Source organism: Anopheles nili, chromosome 2, assembly GCF_943737925.1.
Source record: "Anopheles nili chromosome 2, idAnoNiliSN_F5_01, whole genome shotgun sequence".
In the NCBI taxonomy this organism is placed as follows: domain Eukaryota; kingdom Metazoa; phylum Arthropoda; class Insecta; order Diptera; family Culicidae; genus Anopheles; species Anopheles nili.
In genome coordinates this window covers 32,978,612-33,000,174 of record NC_071291.1, presented here as the reverse complement: position 1 = coordinate 33,000,174, position 21,563 = coordinate 32,978,612, and the positions used below count along the sequence as shown (strand labels likewise).

The following is a 21,563-nucleotide window of genomic DNA, read 5'->3' as shown; positions in this document are numbered from 1 at the left end:
GAACCTCCACGAGACAGGGTCAGGGTTGTGCGCCGTCATTACAAACCGCGATGAACCCACTCCAACCGCTATGATGCCATTTGTTCGCGCGGTTCTAACACGAGATAAAATAGCGTTCTTGCTTTTGATTCGGTTAGAGCGAATGGTGGATCCCCTTTTTTTTGTCTCTCAACACCCTTTGTCTCGGTACGCGCAATCTGCCCCCAGGCCTGAACGTGGCTTCCCTTTCACTAATTGGACCGCTGCTAAATCTCAGGTGTTCGGACGGGACAGGATCGCGCGAAATTGTAGCTTCGCACTCTCGGACGTCCTTTTGCAGGATATGCTGGGGGCCTGCTGGGAAATGCGCGCACACAAATTCGTTCTAATGACTGGCGATCCATTCATCTAATTGCCAGCTTCACGGATCTTCCAGCGTTAAGCGATGACGCACGATGGTAGCCGGAAGACGTAGACGTGGTCCCGGTTGGAGATTTTCACTAATTTCCCATTGCAGCGAGGAACCGGACGTGTGCCTCGCACGTGTCCGGTGACCCGCCATTTCAGCCGAACAGCGAATAATACGCATGCGGGTGCGTTCTCTTCCGTTTCAGCTAATCACACCGACCCGATCGCTAGTGCTGTGTGCCGAATCACGTCGCGAAATGGAGGACTGGCTGCAGGCCCTGAAGGCTGCTTCGGCGCGGGAATTCTTTGAACCGGGACCACCGGATCAGCACGACTTCCTGTCCGGGCATCATCACTGGTAGGGCACTCGGAGTTAATCCACCGGAAGGTCGGAAGACTGACTCGTCACGTTCGTTTCACCCACAGGTACGCGACATCACACGCCCGACCAACGTACTGCAACGTGTGCCGCGAAGCTCTGTCCGGTGTCACGTCCCACGGGTTATCCTGCGAGGTGTGCAAATGTAAGGTACACAAGCGATGCGCCGCCAAGGCGATTTCGAACTGCAAATGGACCACACTGGCCAGCGTCGGCAAGGACATCATCGAAGACATCGACGGGGTAAGCCACCGGGCGTCTCCATTGCGGGCTACAAGCCACCAGGCGTCTCCATTCGCTAACTCATCTTTTTGTTTGTATATTTTTTTTGCGCATCCTTTTACAGACCATCGTAATGCCGCACCAGTGGATGGAAGGCAACCTGCCGGTGTCCTCCAAGTGTCTGGTGTGCGATAAGACGTGTGGTTCGGTTTTGCGGCTTCAGGATTGGCGTTGTCTCTGGTGCCGTTCGACTGTGCATACGGCCTGCCGGCCACAGGCTCCCAACTCGTGTCCTCTGGGTCCGGCCCGTGTCTCCATGGTTCCACCGACCTCGCTGCATTCGATCGGCCTCGACGAGGCCTGGGATGTGTGCAAGCCGCACGGCAGCTTCTCACCGCTGCTCGTGTTCGTCAACTCGAAGTCCGGCGACAACCAGGGCGTTAAGTTTCTGCGCCGCTTCAAGCAACTCCTGAACCCGGCCCAAGTGTTTGATCTCATCTCGAGCGGGCCTGGCCTCGGGCTGCGTCTGTTTCGCCATTTTGATCCCTTCCGCATACTGATCTGCTCGGGCGATGGCTCGGTCGGTTGGGTTCTCAGCGAGATAGACCACCTCAACATGCAGGTAAGGCGCACACATGTGCTTTTTACTCCTTTTGCTAGTGACCAGTGGCTTCAGGCGATGCTTTCATCTGAGTGGAGCTGCACAAACGGAGAATTAGGCACGCCGAGTGGGTTTGTGTTTTTTTGTTGTTATTTCTTTGCGGGGAAAAACTACAAGTGAAACAAGAGCAGAAAAGTAAAAAGGTTCATCTCATTACGCGCCGTCCTGAAAATGGTACGCTAATCAGGTCTGGTCCCAGAGCCGTTCCATCTCTGTTGCTTTTTCTTCTGGTTTTTGCTCGTTCTTGATGGGGCAAAATTAATGACTCCCAGCTGACCGGAAGATCAGAAGAGCCGGAAAATTCTTTGACACTTCACGAATGCGACGAAGTTCTTTTGGCATCCATTGCGTTATGATTGCGTACGGCCGGTGAACAGGGTCTCGTATGAAACGCTTCGGAAGGAAGTCGAGAAGTGCGCCTTTAGGCCGTTGGATTCCAGAAGAAGCACTCGCAACAGCACGGCGACAAGATTCACAGTTTAATGCCCAGGGTACGAATTATGCCACAGGCTAAGGAATGTGGGAAAGCAATCGAATTTCCGACGGTGCGTTCGCTGGAACAAATGATTCCGCCGTTTGATCGTGACATGTTCCACACACGTGTGCTCTCGGACGCTTCTGGCGAGCTTGTTTCCAAAGGATGTATGATTCTTTTTTTTTTGCGTTCTCCAAAATTCTACACGATAAATATTTGACCAGTTTCGACAACGGCAAACCAGGCGCTTCATCCGCTCGTTACGTACACCATTGTTCCGGAAAAGCTTGCTCCGGGCTGGCTCTTGTCGGCGTTTTCAGTTCGAAATTTATCTACACAGCGGATGTTTGCCTACGGACGCGGGGAGGATCTTGAAAGGAGCCTAAAAAAACTCGAACGACAACAAAAATAACACCAAAGAAGCCGCCGCCCTCGAAGCCCGGGAGAATGGTACGCTTTGCAAAAGATAGGCGTACAACGGGTTCGGTGGCTTAGAATTTTGCACGATTCGATGAGAAAAACCCGGTACGGACGACCCGCAGGAGTTTTGCGAAATGTCCTGTTACTGGGAAGAGCAGCTAAATGCTCGAAAACGGTTCCACAAGGCTCCAGCAACTCGAAGCGCCCGGTAGGGTTTCTGAACGACCTGGGAGGAGGGTGGGATTAATATCTAATGAGCGTGAAGAACCAGACCAGAACCAGGACGACGAGATCCGTCCCACGTGATAGGCCGGCTAGCGATACCGGTCCCGAAAAACGGTGCTTGAAATGATGGGAATGCTTTCGGGGCAACAGTTTCCACCACGGGCGGTCTCGAGACTGAAAAAGCGAGCGCTTCCGGTGCTCGATGATGATTAAGGATACGGATTCGTGCGATATGGGGGTGGGTTTCGGAGCGAGCTGGTTTTCCCTGGGAGGCTTCTTGCGATAAGCTCACCACGGGCCGAAAGGAGGGCTACCCTTTTTGGAAGCGTTTGCACCCGCACATGAAAGAATACGGTGGTGTGGAAATGTGGTCTTTTTAAATGGAAATTAATCGCGTCCTACCTTCAATAACGGGAATAGGTGGAATGAAAATGAATGGGAGCATTTCACCATTCATGGGAACCTTCGCAGGCGCTGGCAACGCACCAAACAGGCCAGTCATCGTTTGACCTTTACCTGGACAAACCGAACTGCTAATTGAAAGCGCTGTCGATACCGAAATGTCGCTCCAAAAAGGCACCCCGAAAATTGGCGAATCCCGTCAACAGTGCCGTGGCACGGGAGTGGAGTGTCCTTTGGCGCCTTCTGGTTCGTTTTCTGGGCGCTGGGTGATAATTAAATTTATTGCCCATTTGCTCACCACCCCGTCCCCAAAAACGGCGACAAAAAGCTTCAGTTTGGCGTCACGTGGCCATCGCAAGCCGCTCGTTGACATTTACCATCGGCGGCTTGTTTCGCCAAATGTCAACACATTACAACGGCCGGGAAAACGGGAAGCCACTGCCGCTGGTGTCCGGAAGCACTCACGGGGACCGATTTACATTTAGCAGAAATTCGACAATCGACATTTGGCAAGCGGTTCCTGCGCGTTGCCGGCGCAACCATTAGAGAGCAACCCGGTGCCACCCTTTTTCTTTCGGGTGGCCAAATATTGACGCCTAGCCTTCGCGGGAAATGAGTTTCGAAAAGAAAAGTTATTTTTGCCCCACCCAGCGTCACCCGGTAAACGTGAATCCGGTGGTGGGATCGCGACTTCCCTGTGCCTTTTTTTTTGTTCTTCTTCCGCTCACCATGCGTGCGTGTTGTTTTGCCTGTCAAATGACAAAAGTTTAATGCACCTTTTCCGAAGATGCTGTTTTGCTTCCGAAAATTGATCATAAAAGTTACCCGCGGCCCTGCTTTGTCTCGCGTATGTTTGCGTGTGTGTCTGGAAAGGGGAGGGGGTTAGGGGGAGGAAAGCGTGGAAAGCTCGCGTCCTTGTGTAACTTTCATGTAATCAGTTTCGACTGAGGAAAGCTGTGTGTGTGTGTGTGTGTCGCGAAAGAGAGAAAGAGCTTTTCTTTTCAATGTTTTTTTTTGCTCCAATTTCGTTTGCTTGCAAAGCAGACGACAGACATTTTATCGACGCTGATGTTGGGTTTTCGGAAAGCAAAAAAAAACAACCAGCACCCTCACCCGAACCCCCCACACTACATGTTTGATGCCCTCCGTGCCCCCGAGAGGCCAGCAAGGATGTCACTCGAATTAAACTTCGCCCCGATGCTGCCAATTCGCTCGGGCAACTCCTCACGCCGTGTTTGAGTTTGTGTTGAGCCATTCGTTCACCTTCGCCGTCGTTGTTGCCCTTTTGCTGTTTGTTGCAGAAACAATGCCAGATAGCGGTGCTTCCGCTCGGGACAGGGAACGACCTGGCGCGGGTCCTTGGCTGGGGTAGCTCCTGTGACGATGACGCCCACCTTCCGCAGCTGCTGGAGCGCTACGAGAAGGCCAGCACCAAAATGCTCGACAGGTAAGTGTGTCTCGTGTATGTGTGTGTGTTGTTTTGAGTATTTGAGTACCGATCCTACGGCGGAGGTCCTTCGACACATCCGGTGTACCGATGTAAATAAAATCGCCCCAGCCAACCGTGGGGTGGTGTTTTGTTCGGGTTCATTAGAATGATGACGTCGACCCGGTGCGTGTGTGGCAGCTGCCTGGTAAACACGATCGTTTGCATCCGTTTGTTGGAATTTTAATTAATTGCGTGCCGCCCGAGTCCGTGCCGTTGAAATGGAGACGGGGCGGAAGTTTATCGCTTAATTTTCCCAACCGACAAGCAGGCTCTTTTACTCGCCCGTGAAAAGCCAAACGACATCGATCGACATCGATGTACCGAGAGGCGGAAGGTTTTCACTGTTTTCCTCTCGCTCTCTCTCTCTCTCTCTCTCTCTCTCTCTCTCTCTCGCTCTTTCCCGCACAGGTGGAGCGTGATGGTGTTCGAGCGGGACATTGGCATCGCGGCGTCGGCCCGCACCCCCAAGATGTCCATCTCGCACTATCCGGATCCGCTGCTGTCACAGTACGAGGACAGCGCGCTCTGGCATCTGCAGTCAATTGTCTACAACGAAGACACCCAGATGATGATACAGTCGACGAGAATCCTGTGCGAAACGGTCAATGACTTTATTGCTAGAGTAAGAGAAACCAGCTCCGACGAAGAGCAATTAAGCGTCAAATGTGATATTTTAAGGTAGGTCGTTTGGGTTTACTTCCCCCCAAAAACTAAGCTGAAGAATTGTTTTTTTGCCCCCTTTCCAGACAAAAGTTAGGAATGTTATTAGATACCCTGAAGGAGGAGGAAGCTGGTCTTCACGGTGACGACGAGCTATTTAGAACCCTGAAAGAAATTGCTCAAAAAAGTGCCTCAGAAAGACCAATAGATACGTGAGTATCACTCGCCCTACCATTGGGTCGTGCCAACCCGCTTCAATCCCTTCGCGTTTCGGTTCGCAGAAAAACGATAGAGAAAAACGAAAAGGACAAGCTGAACTCCAAGGAGCGCATCAGTAGAATAGACCGCCGTTCGGAGAAGGAAGCACTTTTATGCCGGGCCAACAGCCTCAAGCGAGCAATACACGAGGTCGTGGAGCTGAACGAGAAAGTCACACCGTACGCGCCCCAGAAGCGTCTGTCCGTGCCGATGAACACGCTGCGAGGTTGGTAACGGTGACCCTGCCGAAGAGGCATCATTTACAGGATCTTTCCCTTCGTGTGTCTCGCTTACAGCCACCGTTTCATCCACGGACACCTCGGCCAACACCTCACCGGCGACTGGTGGCATGATATCGCCCTCGGTGTCAACCTCCCGGTTGACTTGCATCTCACCGTTGCCGGATCTACGGCGTGACTCGATGGATGAGCACTTCTTCAGCACGCTTAACCTGCCCGTACCGAAGCAATTCGCCGATGGTGGCAGCCGTCGAAGCTCGGGCGTTCCAGAGACCTATCGCATCTCGAGCATCGAAGAGCTGGAGGAGAACAGCATCCACACGGACCCGAAGGTGGGCCCAGTGGGGCTCATTCTGGAGCCACCGCTCGAGGGTGAATCCGAGATGACGACCGACAATCAGGCGCGTGATGCGGACGACACGTTGAACCAGAAGTCCACCACGACCACGACGTCTGACTCGCAATCGACGACGGCACCGTACGACTTCTCGTTCGAGTCCGACACCAAGACGGTGAAGTTCGATCTCGATCCGAACAGCGCCTTCGAGCGGTTGGGTTTTAAGCCGTTCAAGAAGACGATCGAACAACACCAGCAGTTGGTTGGGGCTCATCACCGGCCCGATAGTGGCTATCTGCAGTTTCAACCGATCGAGGTGTACGAGCGCAATTACTACCGAACTCACGGGCAGCGATTGGGGGTGGTTAAGGGTGGGGGGTTGGGTGGCGAGGTGGCCACCTCGTCGAAGGTGGCCAACTCCTGCAACATGCTGCAGGTGCCGACGATCTGCATCCCGAGCCTCGAGAAACCGCCGGAAAATATGTACTTCAGCGAGAATATTACTCTCATCGATACGGACATGCCGGTAGGTGTGGGGGCGGGGGACCAGAGGGGTTTCTTCCATTGATACTAAAAAATGCACAATCATTCTCCAGGAACGGTCGTCCTCGGATGAAGTACCCGGCGATGGTAGTGATATCCTTTCAGCAATAAGCAACGAAGAGTGCAGCGTCACGTCGGAGATCCTGGACAGACAATCGGACAACAACTCGCAGGTGCACGTGGGCGACATCATACAGGTAGGTTCAACGATCCAAGGTTCATCCAACAACGTGAGGTTCATTCCCGATCGTTTGCCCATTCCCTTGCAGGATCTAGACAACGATCGGTTCAGCCATATTGATTCACCGGAAACGAGCGACACAACGGAAGCGCTGCATGGTGAGAGCCTGATGGATGACATCAGCTCGGTGTTGGGGCAGGATCTGCTCGGTGCACTGCAGGACAATACGATCACGGAGGACACGACCACGCTCTGCACGCTTGACCACACCAAGCGCAGAAGCTTCAAGGGTAAGCACCAGCAACAGCAGCACCAGCGCAAGGAGAGCGTCGAGCTGGACCAGTGTGGTTTTGAGAACCGCGTCTTCGACATCGACAACCGGTGTGACGATCAGAAGGTGAAGGAACCGCGCTTCTGCAGCCTGGCCAAGTTCGTCGAGGGTAATGACATCGCGCGAAAGAGCTTTAAGCGGCCGCATCGCAGAAGCATCCCGAGGACGATCGGCACAGGGTACGTCAGCAGGCTGTCGGTGGGTGAGAATGAGTACGAAAACATCAAGACGTTCGCGCGGAACCTGCTGCCGGTGCACGGATCACCGTCGGACGTGTCGGTGTCGGAAACGGAAACGGTGCGCTCGTCCGGGTTCGAGTACCGGAAGCTCGTGTCGACCGTGAACGCCGAGGACGAAGAGGACAGTCTGCCGGACGATGATCTTGGCGAGCGATCGTCCAGCGAGAATGCTGGTGGGCAGCACAGTGCGGGCGATGAGGAAAAGGACGAAGAAGAGGAGGATGAAGAGGAAGAGAAGGAAGAGGAAGAAGAGGAAGAAGAAGAAGAGGAGGAGGAGGAGGATGAAGACGGTGATGGTGACGAGGAGGATGAGGATGAGAACGAAGCCGAACCGGTGGATGACGCTGCACTCGTCAGCAAGGACTCGGGCGATGAGCTGGAGAAGGACGATCGTAGTGAGAAAAGCTTCCGAATGCCGTGCATTCCGACGATCAATGTGGTCGTGGAACCGCCATCACCGGCGATCAGCGATGAGTTGCGATCGCTGCGTGTGCCAGAGTATCGGCGACATTCCGAGCACACACCGAACCTGTTGGCACCGCGCGAAGTCGACATTAACCGGCGACACTCGAACAACAACCCGAACCTGCTTGGGTTCGATTCGGAGCACATCCGGTTCCTGAACTGCTCACCGGCCGCCTCCAGGCGGATCAGCAGCGGTAGCCTGCTGTTCAAGCCCGAAGGCTTGGGCAGCTCGAAGAGCAACATCTTCAGCTCGAACCTGCGGTTGTTCAACATGGACAAGGACGGTGACGCGCGTGAGGACAGGAAGAAGGACGAGAAGGAGGAGCGCGTCAAGAAGCTGCCCATCATCAACCCGCTGGTGCGGTTGCCTTCCTGGCCAAGTAAGTGTCCACACTTCTGGAAGCGGTGGATGTGTATCTGCGTATTGATTAACCGCCATCTTGGACTCTCTTTCTCTTTCTCTCACTCTCAACACAGATGTCAGCACTGGCACAGGATTCATCTCAAAGTGTCTGCTGGCAAACGCGGACACACTGTGTGCCGCCGTTAGTCCACTGATGGACCCGGACGAGACACTGCTGGAGGGTTACTTCGAGAAGGCGGTGATGAACAACTACTTCGGTATCGGTATCGATGCGAAGATCTCGCTCGACTTCCACAACAAGCGCGAGGAACATCCGGAGAAGTGTAGGTCGCGAGCGAAGAACTACATGTGGTACGGTGTGCTTGGTTCGAAGCAGTGGCTCCAGAAGACGTACAAAAACCTCGAGCAGAAGGTGCAGCTCGAGTGCGATGGCCAGCGCATCCCGTTGCCATCGTTGCAGGGCATCGTGGTGTTGAACATCCCCAGCTTCATGGGTGGTACTAACTTCTGGGGGAATAAGAAGGAGGACGACTGCTTCCTGGCGCAAAGCTTCGATGATCGCATCCTCGAGGTGGTGGCCGTGTTTGGTTCCGTGCAGATGGCGGCTTCGCGGCTCATCAACCTGCAGCACCATCGCATCGCGCAGTGCCAGAGCGTACAGATTAACATCCTTGGTAGGGTTGGCTTTCCACATCCGGCATTCGGAACCTCTACTCGGGCTCAAGATCCCTGTTCTAATGGCTCCCGTCTTTCGTTCTCCCATTGCAGGTGAGGAGTGCGTCCCCATACAGGTGGATGGGGAGGCTTGGTTACAGCCACCGGGCATGATACGCATCATACACAAGAACCGCGTCCAGATGCTGTGCCGTAACCGAGGTCTCGAGGTGTCACTGAAGAGCTGGCAGGAAAAGCAACGCCAACACAGCATCAGTATCGCGCGGGAGCAACCCTCAAACGCGTCCGAACATCATGTAGCACCCTCGGAGGACATGTTCTCGGAGCGCGAAACGTACCTGCTGCTGAACTTCATCGAGTGCGTCAGCACGCTGGTGAAGTGGGTGAAGTTCCTCATCATATCGCACCCATCGCTACAACCAAACCTGTACGTTGTCGCCTCGAAGACTGCGGACGCGCTCGAATCGATCCACCCCGGGGGTAAAATCATCGAAGGACCACATCTTCGCCGTCAGCTGACACAACTGGTGCGCTGTTCCCGCCAGCTGTACGAGGACACGTGCGAGTTGTTGCGTGAACGTGGCCACAGCCTCATCCTCCGGGAAGACCTGGAGACGAAGCTGAGCGTCTCGCTGGCGAACATGGAGATGGAGCTGGGCAAGTGTTCGCTTCAGCAAACCTCGGAGACGGGCGAAACGAAGGTCTTCCTGAACGTGCTGGCACCGAACGAGGAGATCGACCACCGCAAGAAGCAGAAACCGTTCTGGTTGCGGTTCCGACCGGGTCACAGTTCGCACCACGGTACCGCGGCGACTGGGGCCGTCTCGAAGGGTGCCACTGCAACGCGCGAGACGGTCAGCAACTGGGGTGTTGGTGAGGTCGTCACATGGCTGGAAGCCATGCAGCTGGCCGAGTACGTGGACAGCTTCATCAAGAATGACATCCGCGGGAAGGAACTGCTGACGTTGGCGCGTCGCGATCTCAAGGATCTGGGCGTGACGAAGGTCGGACACGTGAAGCGCATCCTGCAGGCGATCAAGGACCTCGGAACGGGCTAAATGCGGCGTCTCCGGTGTGAAGACAACATTTCCAACCGCAACGTTGACGACACTTGACCGCTAAGAAGGCCGCCACAATTTTTGAGCGTACTTTTTTATTTTTGAACTGGATCTCTCACTCTGAGCCAAGGCGTACGAGTACGGCAAACTTCGATAAAAAGTAACTGAAAGACTTTGTTATCTGTCGTACATAGTAGCAAAGGATGTGTGCGCGTGTATGTGTGTGTGTGTCGTGAACTACCCAATAGGGTTTGTAGCAAGCAGGAGCAAGCTAGAGACGGCGAGGCTCTGAACTATTTTAGCGTGCGAATCAGCACGCGTGTCCTTCTGTGGTGCTCCCAGATCCCTAACCCATGATCTTCGCAGCAATGATCTTCGAAACCATCGCAATAAGAGACAGTGCGCAGATCTGAGCATGTACTGTAAAATGGGAGGGAAAAGGCGCGAACGGAACTTCGAATACTTCGACTAGCGAACGTAAACAAACAGCCTATCGTATATCATATTCAATCGTTAAGATCTCGTAAGCGTAACATTATACAACGTATAGGGTAGCCCGTAAGCGAACGTGCTGTTGATTGTGTGTTTTAGTTTCGTCCCTTTGATCGTTGCTTGAACGAGTCGTTGCAGTACGTCTGTCAACCGGTGCTCATACATTCTATAACGCTGGAGCGCACAACAGAGAGAGAGAGAGAGAGAGAAAGGACCTTCGACCCTGCCTGGCCACCTAGAGAAAAGCCAGGCTGGTCTCGAGCTGGCTGGGTCTTACCGGAAACCGTAAGCAAACATATTGTGGTACTAAGGACTATCTTTACCTTTTTGTGTTCCTGTTTAGTACTGTTGAATGTTCACCGTGTATTTGTATTCGATGTGTGAGTGTTAGTTACGTAAGTTTTGCGTGTTAAGTGAAGCTGAAGGACAAAGCAAACACGCAACGTCAACGTTACAATGCTATCGCGAGTCCCTACGTACTGAACAGAATCAGAATGAATCGAGTAACAAAACTAAGGTAAACGCTGGAAAGAGTGAATGTTATCTCATCGAATATATACATATATATATATACTAAAAAAACCAACCGATCAAAGCAAGCTACTTATACACTTTACATAATGAAATATACATACCGTAAAAATATACTGCATCTTATACAAATATTAGTATATACTTATACAAATCGATGCAGACAGAAACAAGAAACAAAAAGAGGAAAAAAGAACCTCGAACGACGAGCCCAAGCATTTAAAATCCCAGTAATCTCGAAGCAACTAACTAACCACCAAGCGTTTGGCGTTTGGGTCAAAACCATATTTGAGTAAATCATATTATTAACCGTGCCTGGCACAGAAAAGCAAAGGAAAAAATATCCAATTAAACGGCACCGCAATGGGGCGGAGTTCTGATACATACATTCTAATACACAATTGATCATTTTTCCCTAGTTTACTCGACGTGCAACACTTGTAGAATAGAGATTTGAGACATATTTTGGTGGCGATTTCGCGGTGGCAAAACAAAAATGAAAATCAGAGACAATTCACCCACGCCCACGGAAAAGAAAAGAAAAAAATAAATAAAAAAGGGAGGAAAACCCGAGAGTGGAACGTCCTTCCTTGGGTGGTGGGCTTGCGACCGAGCGAGGATCGTACATTGTGTACCCTAAATAGGTTAGTAGCGTGTGTAACGGCAAGGTAAAGATCAAAATTATGATTACCAAATAAGATAAAATCCGGCACCAAGGTGTCCAGGTATGAAATCTCAATTGAAACAAAAATACGCTTTCCGCAATCGGGATGTTTTCCATTCGAAAAGACAATCGTTGTATGTGTAGTCGACAAATAAAACACTTAAATCCTAGAAGATGCGAATAAGACGAAACGCAGCCACACACATACACACATACATACACCACCTGTAAACTTTATGAGCAAATTAAAACCAAAATCATACGTTGCTACCAGTAGAGTGTTTAAGCGATCATTCGATAGAGCTAGTATAAACGTTATCATACGGTAAGGTGAGAAATAGCAGTTAAGGCAAAGCAAAGAAGTCTTAGGAACGTAAAGTAATGTAAGGAAAGAGGCACACCAGCCGCTCTTGTTAGGTTGGATTTCCATTCGAATTGAACCGCCCGTGAGGCTAAAAACGATCGCAAATGAGCGAATTCTAATTAACGCCTTGTTTTTTCTACACTTTTATCGCCGATCTCGAATGATCGAGACGTACAAGAAGACTTCCATTCGCGGAACCTATACTACTCTTTACGGGCAGCCGTGCTGAAGTGGCTGCATTCCAATTCGGGAGGAAATTCGTGCCGATGCAAGCCTACTCTCGTGGGGGCACGTGGTGTGGGACAAAATGCATTGTACTGAGGTCTGAAGAAGCAAAAGCAACATGCATGCCTGTTAAAGTGGAAAATCTCAATTATGGAAGCAAAACAATCCTTAAACGTAGAAACATACATCAAAAGACCATAAATCATCCAAAAATTAAAAAAAAATACTTTCAAACAAAACACACGCACACACATGAAAAACAAACGATCTTAACAAATGAATAATATATGATAAGCAAATATTTAAAGTAACAAATAAAAAAGCTCCGAAGCAAAACCATACAGATAATCGCAATTTAGTAGCAATGAAACAAGTATGTGTTGATCATGAACTGTTTCGGATAGGTGTTAGCATTTCCGGTCATAGTTTTAGGACCAGTAGCAGGAGCAGCACCAGATACACAGGTCCGTTTCATCGCGCGTTAGTAGTTGCAATAAAAAAAGAATCAAATCAAAGAGATTCCTACCGCCATTATCGTCGTTTCAGGAGGAGGTGTTTTGGAGTTTGATGCAAAAAAGAAAGTAGATGAAACGCAACGGTAGCACGATCATTTGGCCTAGGTGATCTTGCAAGAGAGTGCAGAAAAACAGCAAGAACAATCATGTTAAAGATAACGTTTTATGAATCAAAATTCCCCTTTCAGTGCCCTTGCTGCGCTGTGCATTAGTCGATTCTGTTGCTTTTCCAGGAGAATGAGATGGGTGCATAAAAAAACTACGAGTTCACATATGTTTAGATGTTTGCTAGTGTGGCCACGGCCGTGTACGTCTCTGTGTTTACTTCGGTAGCCGCAAGTGGCGAACGTCCTGTACCGATTAAGTTAAGTTAAACGAGGCCAAAAGTCTACCATGAGTTTAGCGAGGCAAAGTTTTTAAGGGTGACACGAAACGAACTGAACCAGTCAATCAAGAGCTCGTGCATCTTAGCAACGACCGTGCATTGTGTGAAAAGATGAACTTACGAGCAATATGAATTAGTTTCCCTTAGTGTGATCCTTCAATAAGCGATAATCCTTTTATGAGTCGCATATTTGTTTGTCCTTTCACAATTGCAGGATCCGTTTAACAAACATCATGATAACCGCAATCACTGTAGTTGGATAGGCAACTTCACCCACCTATCCACCCACCCCCATACACACTACTGTTTGCATGTTGCTTGAAATTATCCCATCGGATAGGCTGAAGATCGTATGGCGATGATTCCGCGACCGACGGATTATTAGCCGATGAAAGCGGCGTATCGACTTACATTTATTCAACAAAATCCAATACTCTAACTTCGCCCTGGAGGCATTAATTGTATCAATATAGCTGTAATGTGAACCGATTGTAAAAAAAACGAGAACTCTTCCATGTGTGTTAGGTGTACAGTCCCTTGTTTCACGCGGCTCTGCTCCTGCTGAAAGAGGACCGCCGCTGCTGCTGGTTGAAGCGTTTTTGATTGATTAAGCTCGTTCCTGTTAGCGTCGTTAGTTGATGTCTTGTGTTTAGCTGCCACTTATAAGATGCAATATATTGAATGTTAGACGGCAAGGTTAAGGGAATAATAGAAGAAGCAACCGCAACCGCTAAACGGAAAGCACAACTAGCAAACAAAATAGATACATTCCGTGAAGCAATCGATCACGATCAGCGCTAGAATGCGGCAAGCTTCGGGGCCACTCCTCTATTTACACGGGTTATCCGCCACATAAGCACGGACGATGGTTTCCATATGCAAGTCCTATTCTCGCTCGAGAACCGAACGGCAACCAGACAAGCCCGCAAGAATCAGGAATGGAATATACACACGTGTGCTACAGCTCCGACCAACACAAGAACCAAACAACCAAAAATACAAACGAACAAAAACAAAAATGTCTAAAATACCTCGTACGGCTAGGGTACGCAGGATAACGCAGTGTTAAACAAACAAACAAACAAACAAATGTAGAGTGCAACCTTTACGCGCCCAACTGATATCATGCGAAGCTAGAAATCTAGCCACGAACGATAATCTCCTTCCACCGCTTTCCCCGTCTTATGATTCGTCTGATTGTAAAACACAAAAATAAAACGCAGTCGAGTACTACGGGTAACATAAACCGGCAGGGAACGGTCCATCTGGCATGGTAACCTCGCGATTATCCCGCAGGGTCTTGACGTGCCGGAACGTGCATTTTGACGGGCGAAGAACTTCCGGGGGTTTGATTATGCCACGTGCTGGCTTCTAGTGTGACGGGGAAAAAGAACAGCTTATTGTCGAAGAACATCGAAGCATAGCTTAAGCCGAATGTTCGTGATTGACGGACTTTTGGTCCGGGTTTGTTTCACATAGCCGGTTCATTTTGCAAGGAAATGCAAGATATAATGCAGTTCGCAAAACAAAGAAGAAAAAAACGAACATATTGCCACAGTGCGCATGCGGCGGCTAGTTATTGAAAATAGACACAAATGGTTGGTTCCATTGGCGTTTCAGTTCTATCGCATATCAAAGCAAGTATAAGCCCTTATGGATCTTTGATTGTAGAATTCATGGTAACATAAGATAATAGCAGATAGTACATTGTGCGTCATACAGAACACAGAAGAAAAAAAAGGAAATAGCCGCATAGTGGGTGCGCTATCCCAATAATTCTCGACACTGTCCCATCGCATCGGCAACTTGCTTACACGTGGGTGGGTTATTCATTATAACGTTATCCGTCACATTTTTTAAACTACTTCATCTATCCTCAAGCCAACATCCTGATTGGTTGGCTGGACTATGCGTCCGGCAGGGAATCACGTTTCACGAATTTCATCTGTGATATTTTGCATGGTTTAAACTTCTGACTTCTAAAACGGATGCGCAACAAACTGGCAAAGCATTTCTACATTTCGTATAGATTCGTTAAAACATGTACTGTAATCTAAGGTATACAATTTAACGCTTTTATGTTTGGAGTGTCTTGTGAGTGCCGACTACGAATGCGAAATAACCAAATAATCCGCGCTGGAATAGGTTTTATTTTTCTCGGGCGCCCTTAACTCGATAAGATAAGCATAAGCTGAACAAAACTCTACCAAAAATTAAAAAATACACAGCACAAATACCATTACAGTTTTGCATGACAACATTTTATTGTAACAGATACGAGATGTCAATAAATTTATTTCCTCCGGTGATCGAACACAATCCTTACAATATATTCCGGTTAATTACTACCCAGGAAACAGGAAACTCAACGTAAATGGTACACTCTTCTTTTACCCCATCCGAAACAAAGCGATAAATCTAGAGAGATAAAGCCCTCGTTCGAATCCACTGGAAGACTTGGTGCGGCAGCGGCAAATCACTCGCATACCGGGGCTCATGGTGCCAGTCGTTCGTACACCCAGCCCTCTTCGCCCTGATGAAGCAGCACTCCATCGACGGTCTCGTCCGGTTTGGTGTCCTTGCGGAACCGAATGCGATCGTGCAGACGATTTGTTTGCCCTTGCCAAAACTCGATCGCCTTCGGTCGAACGAGATAGCCTCCCCAGTTGGGCAGCGGGACTTCGCGGTCCGGTGCCAGTTCCGCGATGATGCCCTTCTCTTTCTTATCCAAAAACTCCCGGCTGGGGATTGGTTTGCTTTGCGGGCTTGCCAGAGCGCCGATTTGGCTTGCCCGCGGACGCTGATGGAAATAGGTTTCCGAAGCATCTCGGGAAATGCGCTCCGCGACACCTTCGATTCGGACGGAGCGCCGCAGCGGGAGCCAATAGAATGCAAGCGCTACGTTAGGATTCTCAGCCAGCTCGTCCGCCTTGCGGCTTTCGTAGTTGGTGAAGAATGTAAATCCTTCCGCAGTGACGTCTTTCAGAAGAACGAACCGAGCGGACGGTACAGCATCCCTGCATTGGAGTACGTAACCGTTATCATGAACGAGTGACGGGGGATTTAAGATAATGACGATCGGTGCAATTGTTTGCTTACTTTGTTGCTGTTGCCAAGCACATCGCGTTGGGCTCAATGATTTCAGGAGTCTCGCACGCATCCTGCATCCAGCTGCGAAATAGGCTTATTGGTTCCTTTCGCTCGATGCTGGATTCAAGGAAGATCTCCTTCTCTGATTTGTACTTAATTCTCAGTGCTACAACATGGAACAATGGGAAACATTCTTACCCACAGGTTCTAGTCTTATCTTAACGGATTTACTCACACGCAAGATCGACGAAAGACATTCTCCTCAAGAACAATAATCTCATAGATGAAAAACAAACACAAACGATAATCTTACGGAACTGTGCCTGGCAAGTCTGTTTCTCTTATTAAATTATTACTTATTCTATCGTAAAATATGACTGAATTACAGCAAATCACTGATCTGCATAACAAATTTCTTTATGCAATCTAACGCAATATGTTTCAAAAAACAGATATCTCGCACGACAACATTACCGCCTAGAACAATCGCAATGATAAGCTATTTTGACAACACAAACGTCAAATGCTAAGAAAAAAATTTAAATTTTCACGGGTGTCAAATTCAAAAAGTAATTATCATATGAAAGCATTCCGAGGCTTTAAAGTGTTAATACTAAAATGCAGTTGAAAAAAATCAAAACTTAAGTCGAAGATTATATCGTAACAACATCATGATTTATTCCTGAACATAAACTGACAGCCAAATCATGTAGACCATAGTAACATTGGACACGAGTGCCAGCAATTCCAGCAGAATTATTTGCTTTTTCTGTCAATAGTTTTATTTTTCTATCCCACCTCAAGATATAGTATTGCTTTTCTTAAACAGCAGCTGAAGCAGTATACAGCAATTAAACAAAATGAACAAAATGTTTATAAACACCTTTGGATAAACTTTCACTATTAGATTGAGTTATTGTGCTGATTTGATTTCAACGACAAAAAGTATTGAATGATGTATGTTGTAATGCATTTATTGCACATGCATTGCACGCGAAAATTAAACAGAAAATAAATTAATCACTCGGAGAACCCCATGGAGCCCTGTTATAAAAAAAGTAGCACAGTTGAAAATTTGAAACGAATACATTGAATATACGTAAAAACCTCGTTTTGTGCGGTTTGTCAGAAAGTTTTGGAAATTAAAATTGAATCTTCGTTAAAATAATTTACAAAATATTCATGATTTATATACGAAATGCGACTTAATTGATGAAACATACGCAACCGAATCTGTTATACGTTGAACAGCTGTTGAAAATATAATCAGGGTTGTAAAACCTTTGGCAAGCGATGATGCGATGAATTATTATGTTTTTTCCGGTGGAATGTTTAAAAATACTTTTTAAGTGTAAGAATTAATAATGGTATTAAAGAGATCATAGATCAATGCTCAGTTAAGACTTGTTTTGGAAAATTCTTTGACCAAAACTATGCTACTTATAGTTGTCGGATTTTTTTTCAAACTCTGAACTACCTTGCCATCCATCATGGAAAAACGTTGAATTTAGCTATTTTAAAAAGTAAAAAAAAAATTAAACTGGCATCACATTAAGGGCATACTCGAAAATTCTTTATGATACGAAAACCTGCACTTGTGGATGCTCATGATCATAGTGGAGTTCCGCCTTACAGCTATAGTTTGCAAATTTTCAAGCCAAGACTTTCTGCCAAATGCTTCGGATGGAGCCTAACGAAGAGCCCACGATGCTTTTAACTTGCTTCTGATCCTTCGCTTCGCCTGATTCTGCAGTGCTTTGTACTACCGTTTTGCAGATGCTCCCATAGAAACATCTTTTCTGCCTTTTTTAATCAGCTCCTGTTGTCGTCCGCTTCTTTTTGATGTTTAAACTTTCGCGAGCGAGCCGCCGGTGGAATGAAAATAAATGATTTTTTCCCGCAACCCCTTGCTGTGGTCGGGCCGGCGTTGTCATTGGAAGAAAATCAAATTCATCGGCGGGTATGATTTTCAACTCCACCGGGGCCTTTTAATTATTGCACCTCGTAATCCCCACCCGCACGCATGCCCACGCGTTCGTTGCTCATGGAACGAAGGGCACAGCGCACATGCCCCATCATACCATACCACTTCCATTGCTGTTTTCTCATTTAGATTATTCCACCCGAACGCACCGCCACCCACCACCCCGGGTAAAAACCGGATCGTAGGTCCATTCCGAGAAACGCCCACCACCATGACCGGGGACACCCCCCGGTCCAACCACGAGTGTGTTCAAACGTTGAATCAGTTTGGATCGAGACTCGTCTACGGCAAGAGAACCGACGGAGCGACCTGTTGAACGTCGTGGCTATTCTTGCCTCATCGCAACGGTGTACGCATCAAAAGAGCCTTCCGTTGCCCATCTCCAGCCATGTCGAAGAAACTGACCAAGTTTCAAATCATCCTCGACCGGGGCGCCTTACTGTACCTGCCCGGCCAGGTCCTGTCCGGGCGTGTGCTGCTGGAAACGCAAGCGGACACGGCCGTGCTCGGGTTGCATTTTCACGTTCTGGGCGAATGCACGGTGCACGTGCCGCGAGGCCACCGCCGCGACCGGTCACACGATAAGGAGAACTACATCGACTTCCGCATGAAGCTGCTGGATGACTTCGACAACAAGCCGATCCTGCTGTCGCCCGGCATACACTGCTTCCCGTTCAAGCTCGGCCTGCCGGTCTCACTCCCGTCCACCTTTCTCGGTCGGCACGGTTGGGTGCAGTACTACTGCAAGACGAGCCTGCAGGAGACGTCCGGCATCACGCACAAAAACCAGCAGGTGTTCATCGTACTGAATCCCATCGATCTCAACCTGGAGGTGCCGATCATGAGTGTAAGCGGTGGCGAGGGCGATCTCTGGCAGCCAACCCGTTAATTTCAAACCACGCTCAAAGATTTTGTTTCTTTTTGCAGAGCCCACTCGAGGCAAACGTCGACCATCGCGTTGGCGTCGGTTACATCGGTGGCACGGTCCGTTGCAACGTGGGACTCGACAAGCGTGCTTATGTGCCGGGCGAGAGCGTTCTGCTCACCGGTGAGGTACACAACCGCACGAACGTGACCGTGAAGCTGCTCAAATATGCGCTCATCGAGGTAAGCTTCAACCCACGCACGAAAGCTTACCATACCCCTTGTGGCGGTTGTGTGAGAGAGTGAGAGCGAAGAAGGCGAACGAGTGATGTCGGTGACGATCTGAATATGGGCAAATTGCTAGCCGATCTTGACCACATGCAGCAGCTTCCACGGTGCCTCACCAAAATGATCGCAAAAACCCGGAAGTCGTGTGAGTGAGTGAGAGGAGAAGAGCTTTTGTACGAACCAAAGCAAACCCCATCCCGGGAGGTGAGGGATGCACGATGGCCAACAATGCATGACGTTTGCTGCAATTGGCGTCACAAAAGTTTGCCGTTTCTCAGAATTGGTGTTCTCCGAACAAAGTGCGGCACTATGCCGTTGCTGGAAAATTGGTGTAACTAAGTGAAACTTGTGCATCCTCGTCGGTTGTGCATGTATGCGCTCCGGCATATATCGCATGAGCACCATTCGCATCACAAGCAGCTAAACGCGAAATCACGGCTAATGCAGCCATTCCAGCCCCGAATGGTGGAGTATACGTATTAATGTATTTTCTCTTTCTCTCTCTCTCTCTCTCTCTCTCTTTCGGTTCTTTCTCGTCTCTCAATTTACACCTTCTTCCGTCGGGGACGGGGTTGGGACGTCCCGAGAAGACGGTGAAATACTTCGTCCACGGTAAGCTCGTGCATCAGGAGCGCCGCGAGCTTGATGCAATCGTGCGAGACAAAATCAAGTCCGGCGGGCGTGACGTACTGCAGAACGGCCATCTTACGGTGCCACCGTTACCACCCACCAACCTGCTCGGGTGTCATCTGATCAAAGTGCAGTACAGTGTTTGCGTAAGTATCCGTGGGGGGGTGAGAGTTTTGCTGCACATGCACAAAAATGCAACACAATTGGTTGCAATTGTGCATCGTCGAAGGGTTGGTTTTTTGTTGTTGTTGCGCGAAGCAAATGCCACGTAATGCTAACGTGGTAGTGTAATTACGCATACAAACCGGTTAGCCTATTTTTCGAGAGTCACCGTTTCGGCAGATGCCTCGAACATCATGCTCGTTTTCGGTGCAGTGTAATTGGACATGATTCAGAACGCACCAACCGTACGGGGTTTTAATCACGGCCCGGTGATTGGAATTTCCTCGCCGTTTGGAGCATGAAAAAAAACGGGTACAACCAAACTTGAGCGCTCTGCTCGGTCTTATTGGAGCGTTCAGTGTGAAATTTTAGCCTTCAGCGGAGTGTTTTTAGCGCCTACAACAGGTTCCATGCACCACCGTCCTCTAACGTTGGAATTGCACTAGGGGCACCATTAATTTGCACGATAATGTTTGTACCTCTGCGCGGCGAAATACCAGGGCGAATACGATACGAGTTCCATTAGCGCAAGCGTCTCACCCAAATCCATTCCATCATCAATAATCACAGGTGCTGATTGAACCGAACCTGATGGAGCGCCAGGAGGCCATCCGGATCCCGATCACGCTGGGGACCTACCCGTTCAGGCGCGATGACGAGAACCTGCAAGAGTGGGTGGATAACTACGTGCAGTACCCCACGGCGCTGCCCGTTTCGCGCGGAACACCGTTTGAAGTGCTGCACTAGGCGAGGATCCGGATACGTATAAGGGATACGTTAGCACCCGTGATGAACGTACGAACGGCACACATTGCCGCTTGTTGCTCACAGCCTTGCCCCGTGGGGGGCTGGGCTTGTGCAACGTTTTCCCGGCACGTAGAAAGAGTAGAGTGCCGTAATATAAACACGCAACACCGTAATGTTAACACCGTACCCACAAGTCGCTCGATTGTTGCGTTGTGCAGCAATGTGCATAATAAACCGATAGAAACTGTGTTTTTTTTTCTTTTTAACTCCGAGATTACGTGTTTTCTTTCGTGGCCATTGGATGCGTGCCTAAAGTAAGCATCCGCTTTCATTCATGCTAGTGCAGTTTGCGTAGCTAATATAGAGATAACAACGCGCGTATGATGCAACACGACATAATCAATCATTTAATCAATCACCGGTTGACAGGCGGTTTCCTTTTGTGACGGGTAGCGTGTAACAGGTTGAAGACTACACCACTTTCTACAGCAAGTGCGATGCAAGTGCGACTTCTGCTGCCAATCGAATGATACGCAACACCAGGAGGTAAATTATGCAAAGCAAAACCCATCCTAGCGTAGAAGGAAATGCGTCCTAGGGCGGTGTTGTAGC

The 21,563-nt window shown here is 49.1% G+C and overlaps 3 protein-coding genes across 3 annotated transcripts; 2 read left to right on the top strand and 1 right to left on the bottom strand.

Annotated features, from left to right (window-relative positions):
* The first annotated feature begins 629 nt into the window (after window positions 1-629).
* On the top strand, window positions 630-10,010 carry LOC128722001 (diacylglycerol kinase eta). Its single transcript, XM_053815811.1, has 13 exons — window positions 630-745; window positions 814-1,009; window positions 1,113-1,610; window positions 4,473-4,618; window positions 5,069-5,338; window positions 5,407-5,532; window positions 5,602-5,804; window positions 5,875-6,680; window positions 6,751-6,894; window positions 6,967-7,773; window positions 7,831-8,293; window positions 8,391-8,951; window positions 9,046-10,010. Exons 1-13 carry the CDS (start codon window positions 645-647, stop codon window positions 10,008-10,010), a joined length of 5,286 nt encoding a protein of 1,761 aa, XP_053671786.1. The 5' UTR covers window positions 630-644.
* A 5,431-nt stretch (window positions 10,011-15,441) lies between these two features.
* On the bottom strand, window positions 15,442-16,658 carry LOC128721589 (pyridoxine/pyridoxamine 5'-phosphate oxidase-like). The gene is made up of 3 exons (XM_053815357.1): window positions 16,512-16,658; window positions 16,286-16,442; window positions 15,442-16,203 (listed from the first exon to the last, which is right to left on the bottom strand). Exons 1-3 carry the CDS (start codon window positions 16,555-16,557, stop codon window positions 15,681-15,683), a joined length of 726 nt encoding a protein of 241 aa, XP_053671332.1. The 5' UTR covers window positions 16,558-16,658; the 3' UTR covers window positions 15,442-15,680.
* A 1,990-nt stretch (window positions 16,659-18,648) lies between these two features.
* On the top strand, window positions 18,649-21,192 carry LOC128731824 (arrestin domain-containing protein 3-like). Its single transcript, XM_053824967.1, has 4 exons — window positions 18,649-19,107; window positions 19,188-19,367; window positions 20,003-20,188; window positions 20,775-21,192. Exons 1-4 carry the CDS (start codon window positions 18,649-18,651, stop codon window positions 20,949-20,951), a joined length of 1,002 nt encoding a protein of 333 aa, XP_053680942.1. The 3' UTR covers window positions 20,952-21,192.
* Window positions 21,193-21,563: the final 371 nt, after the last annotated feature.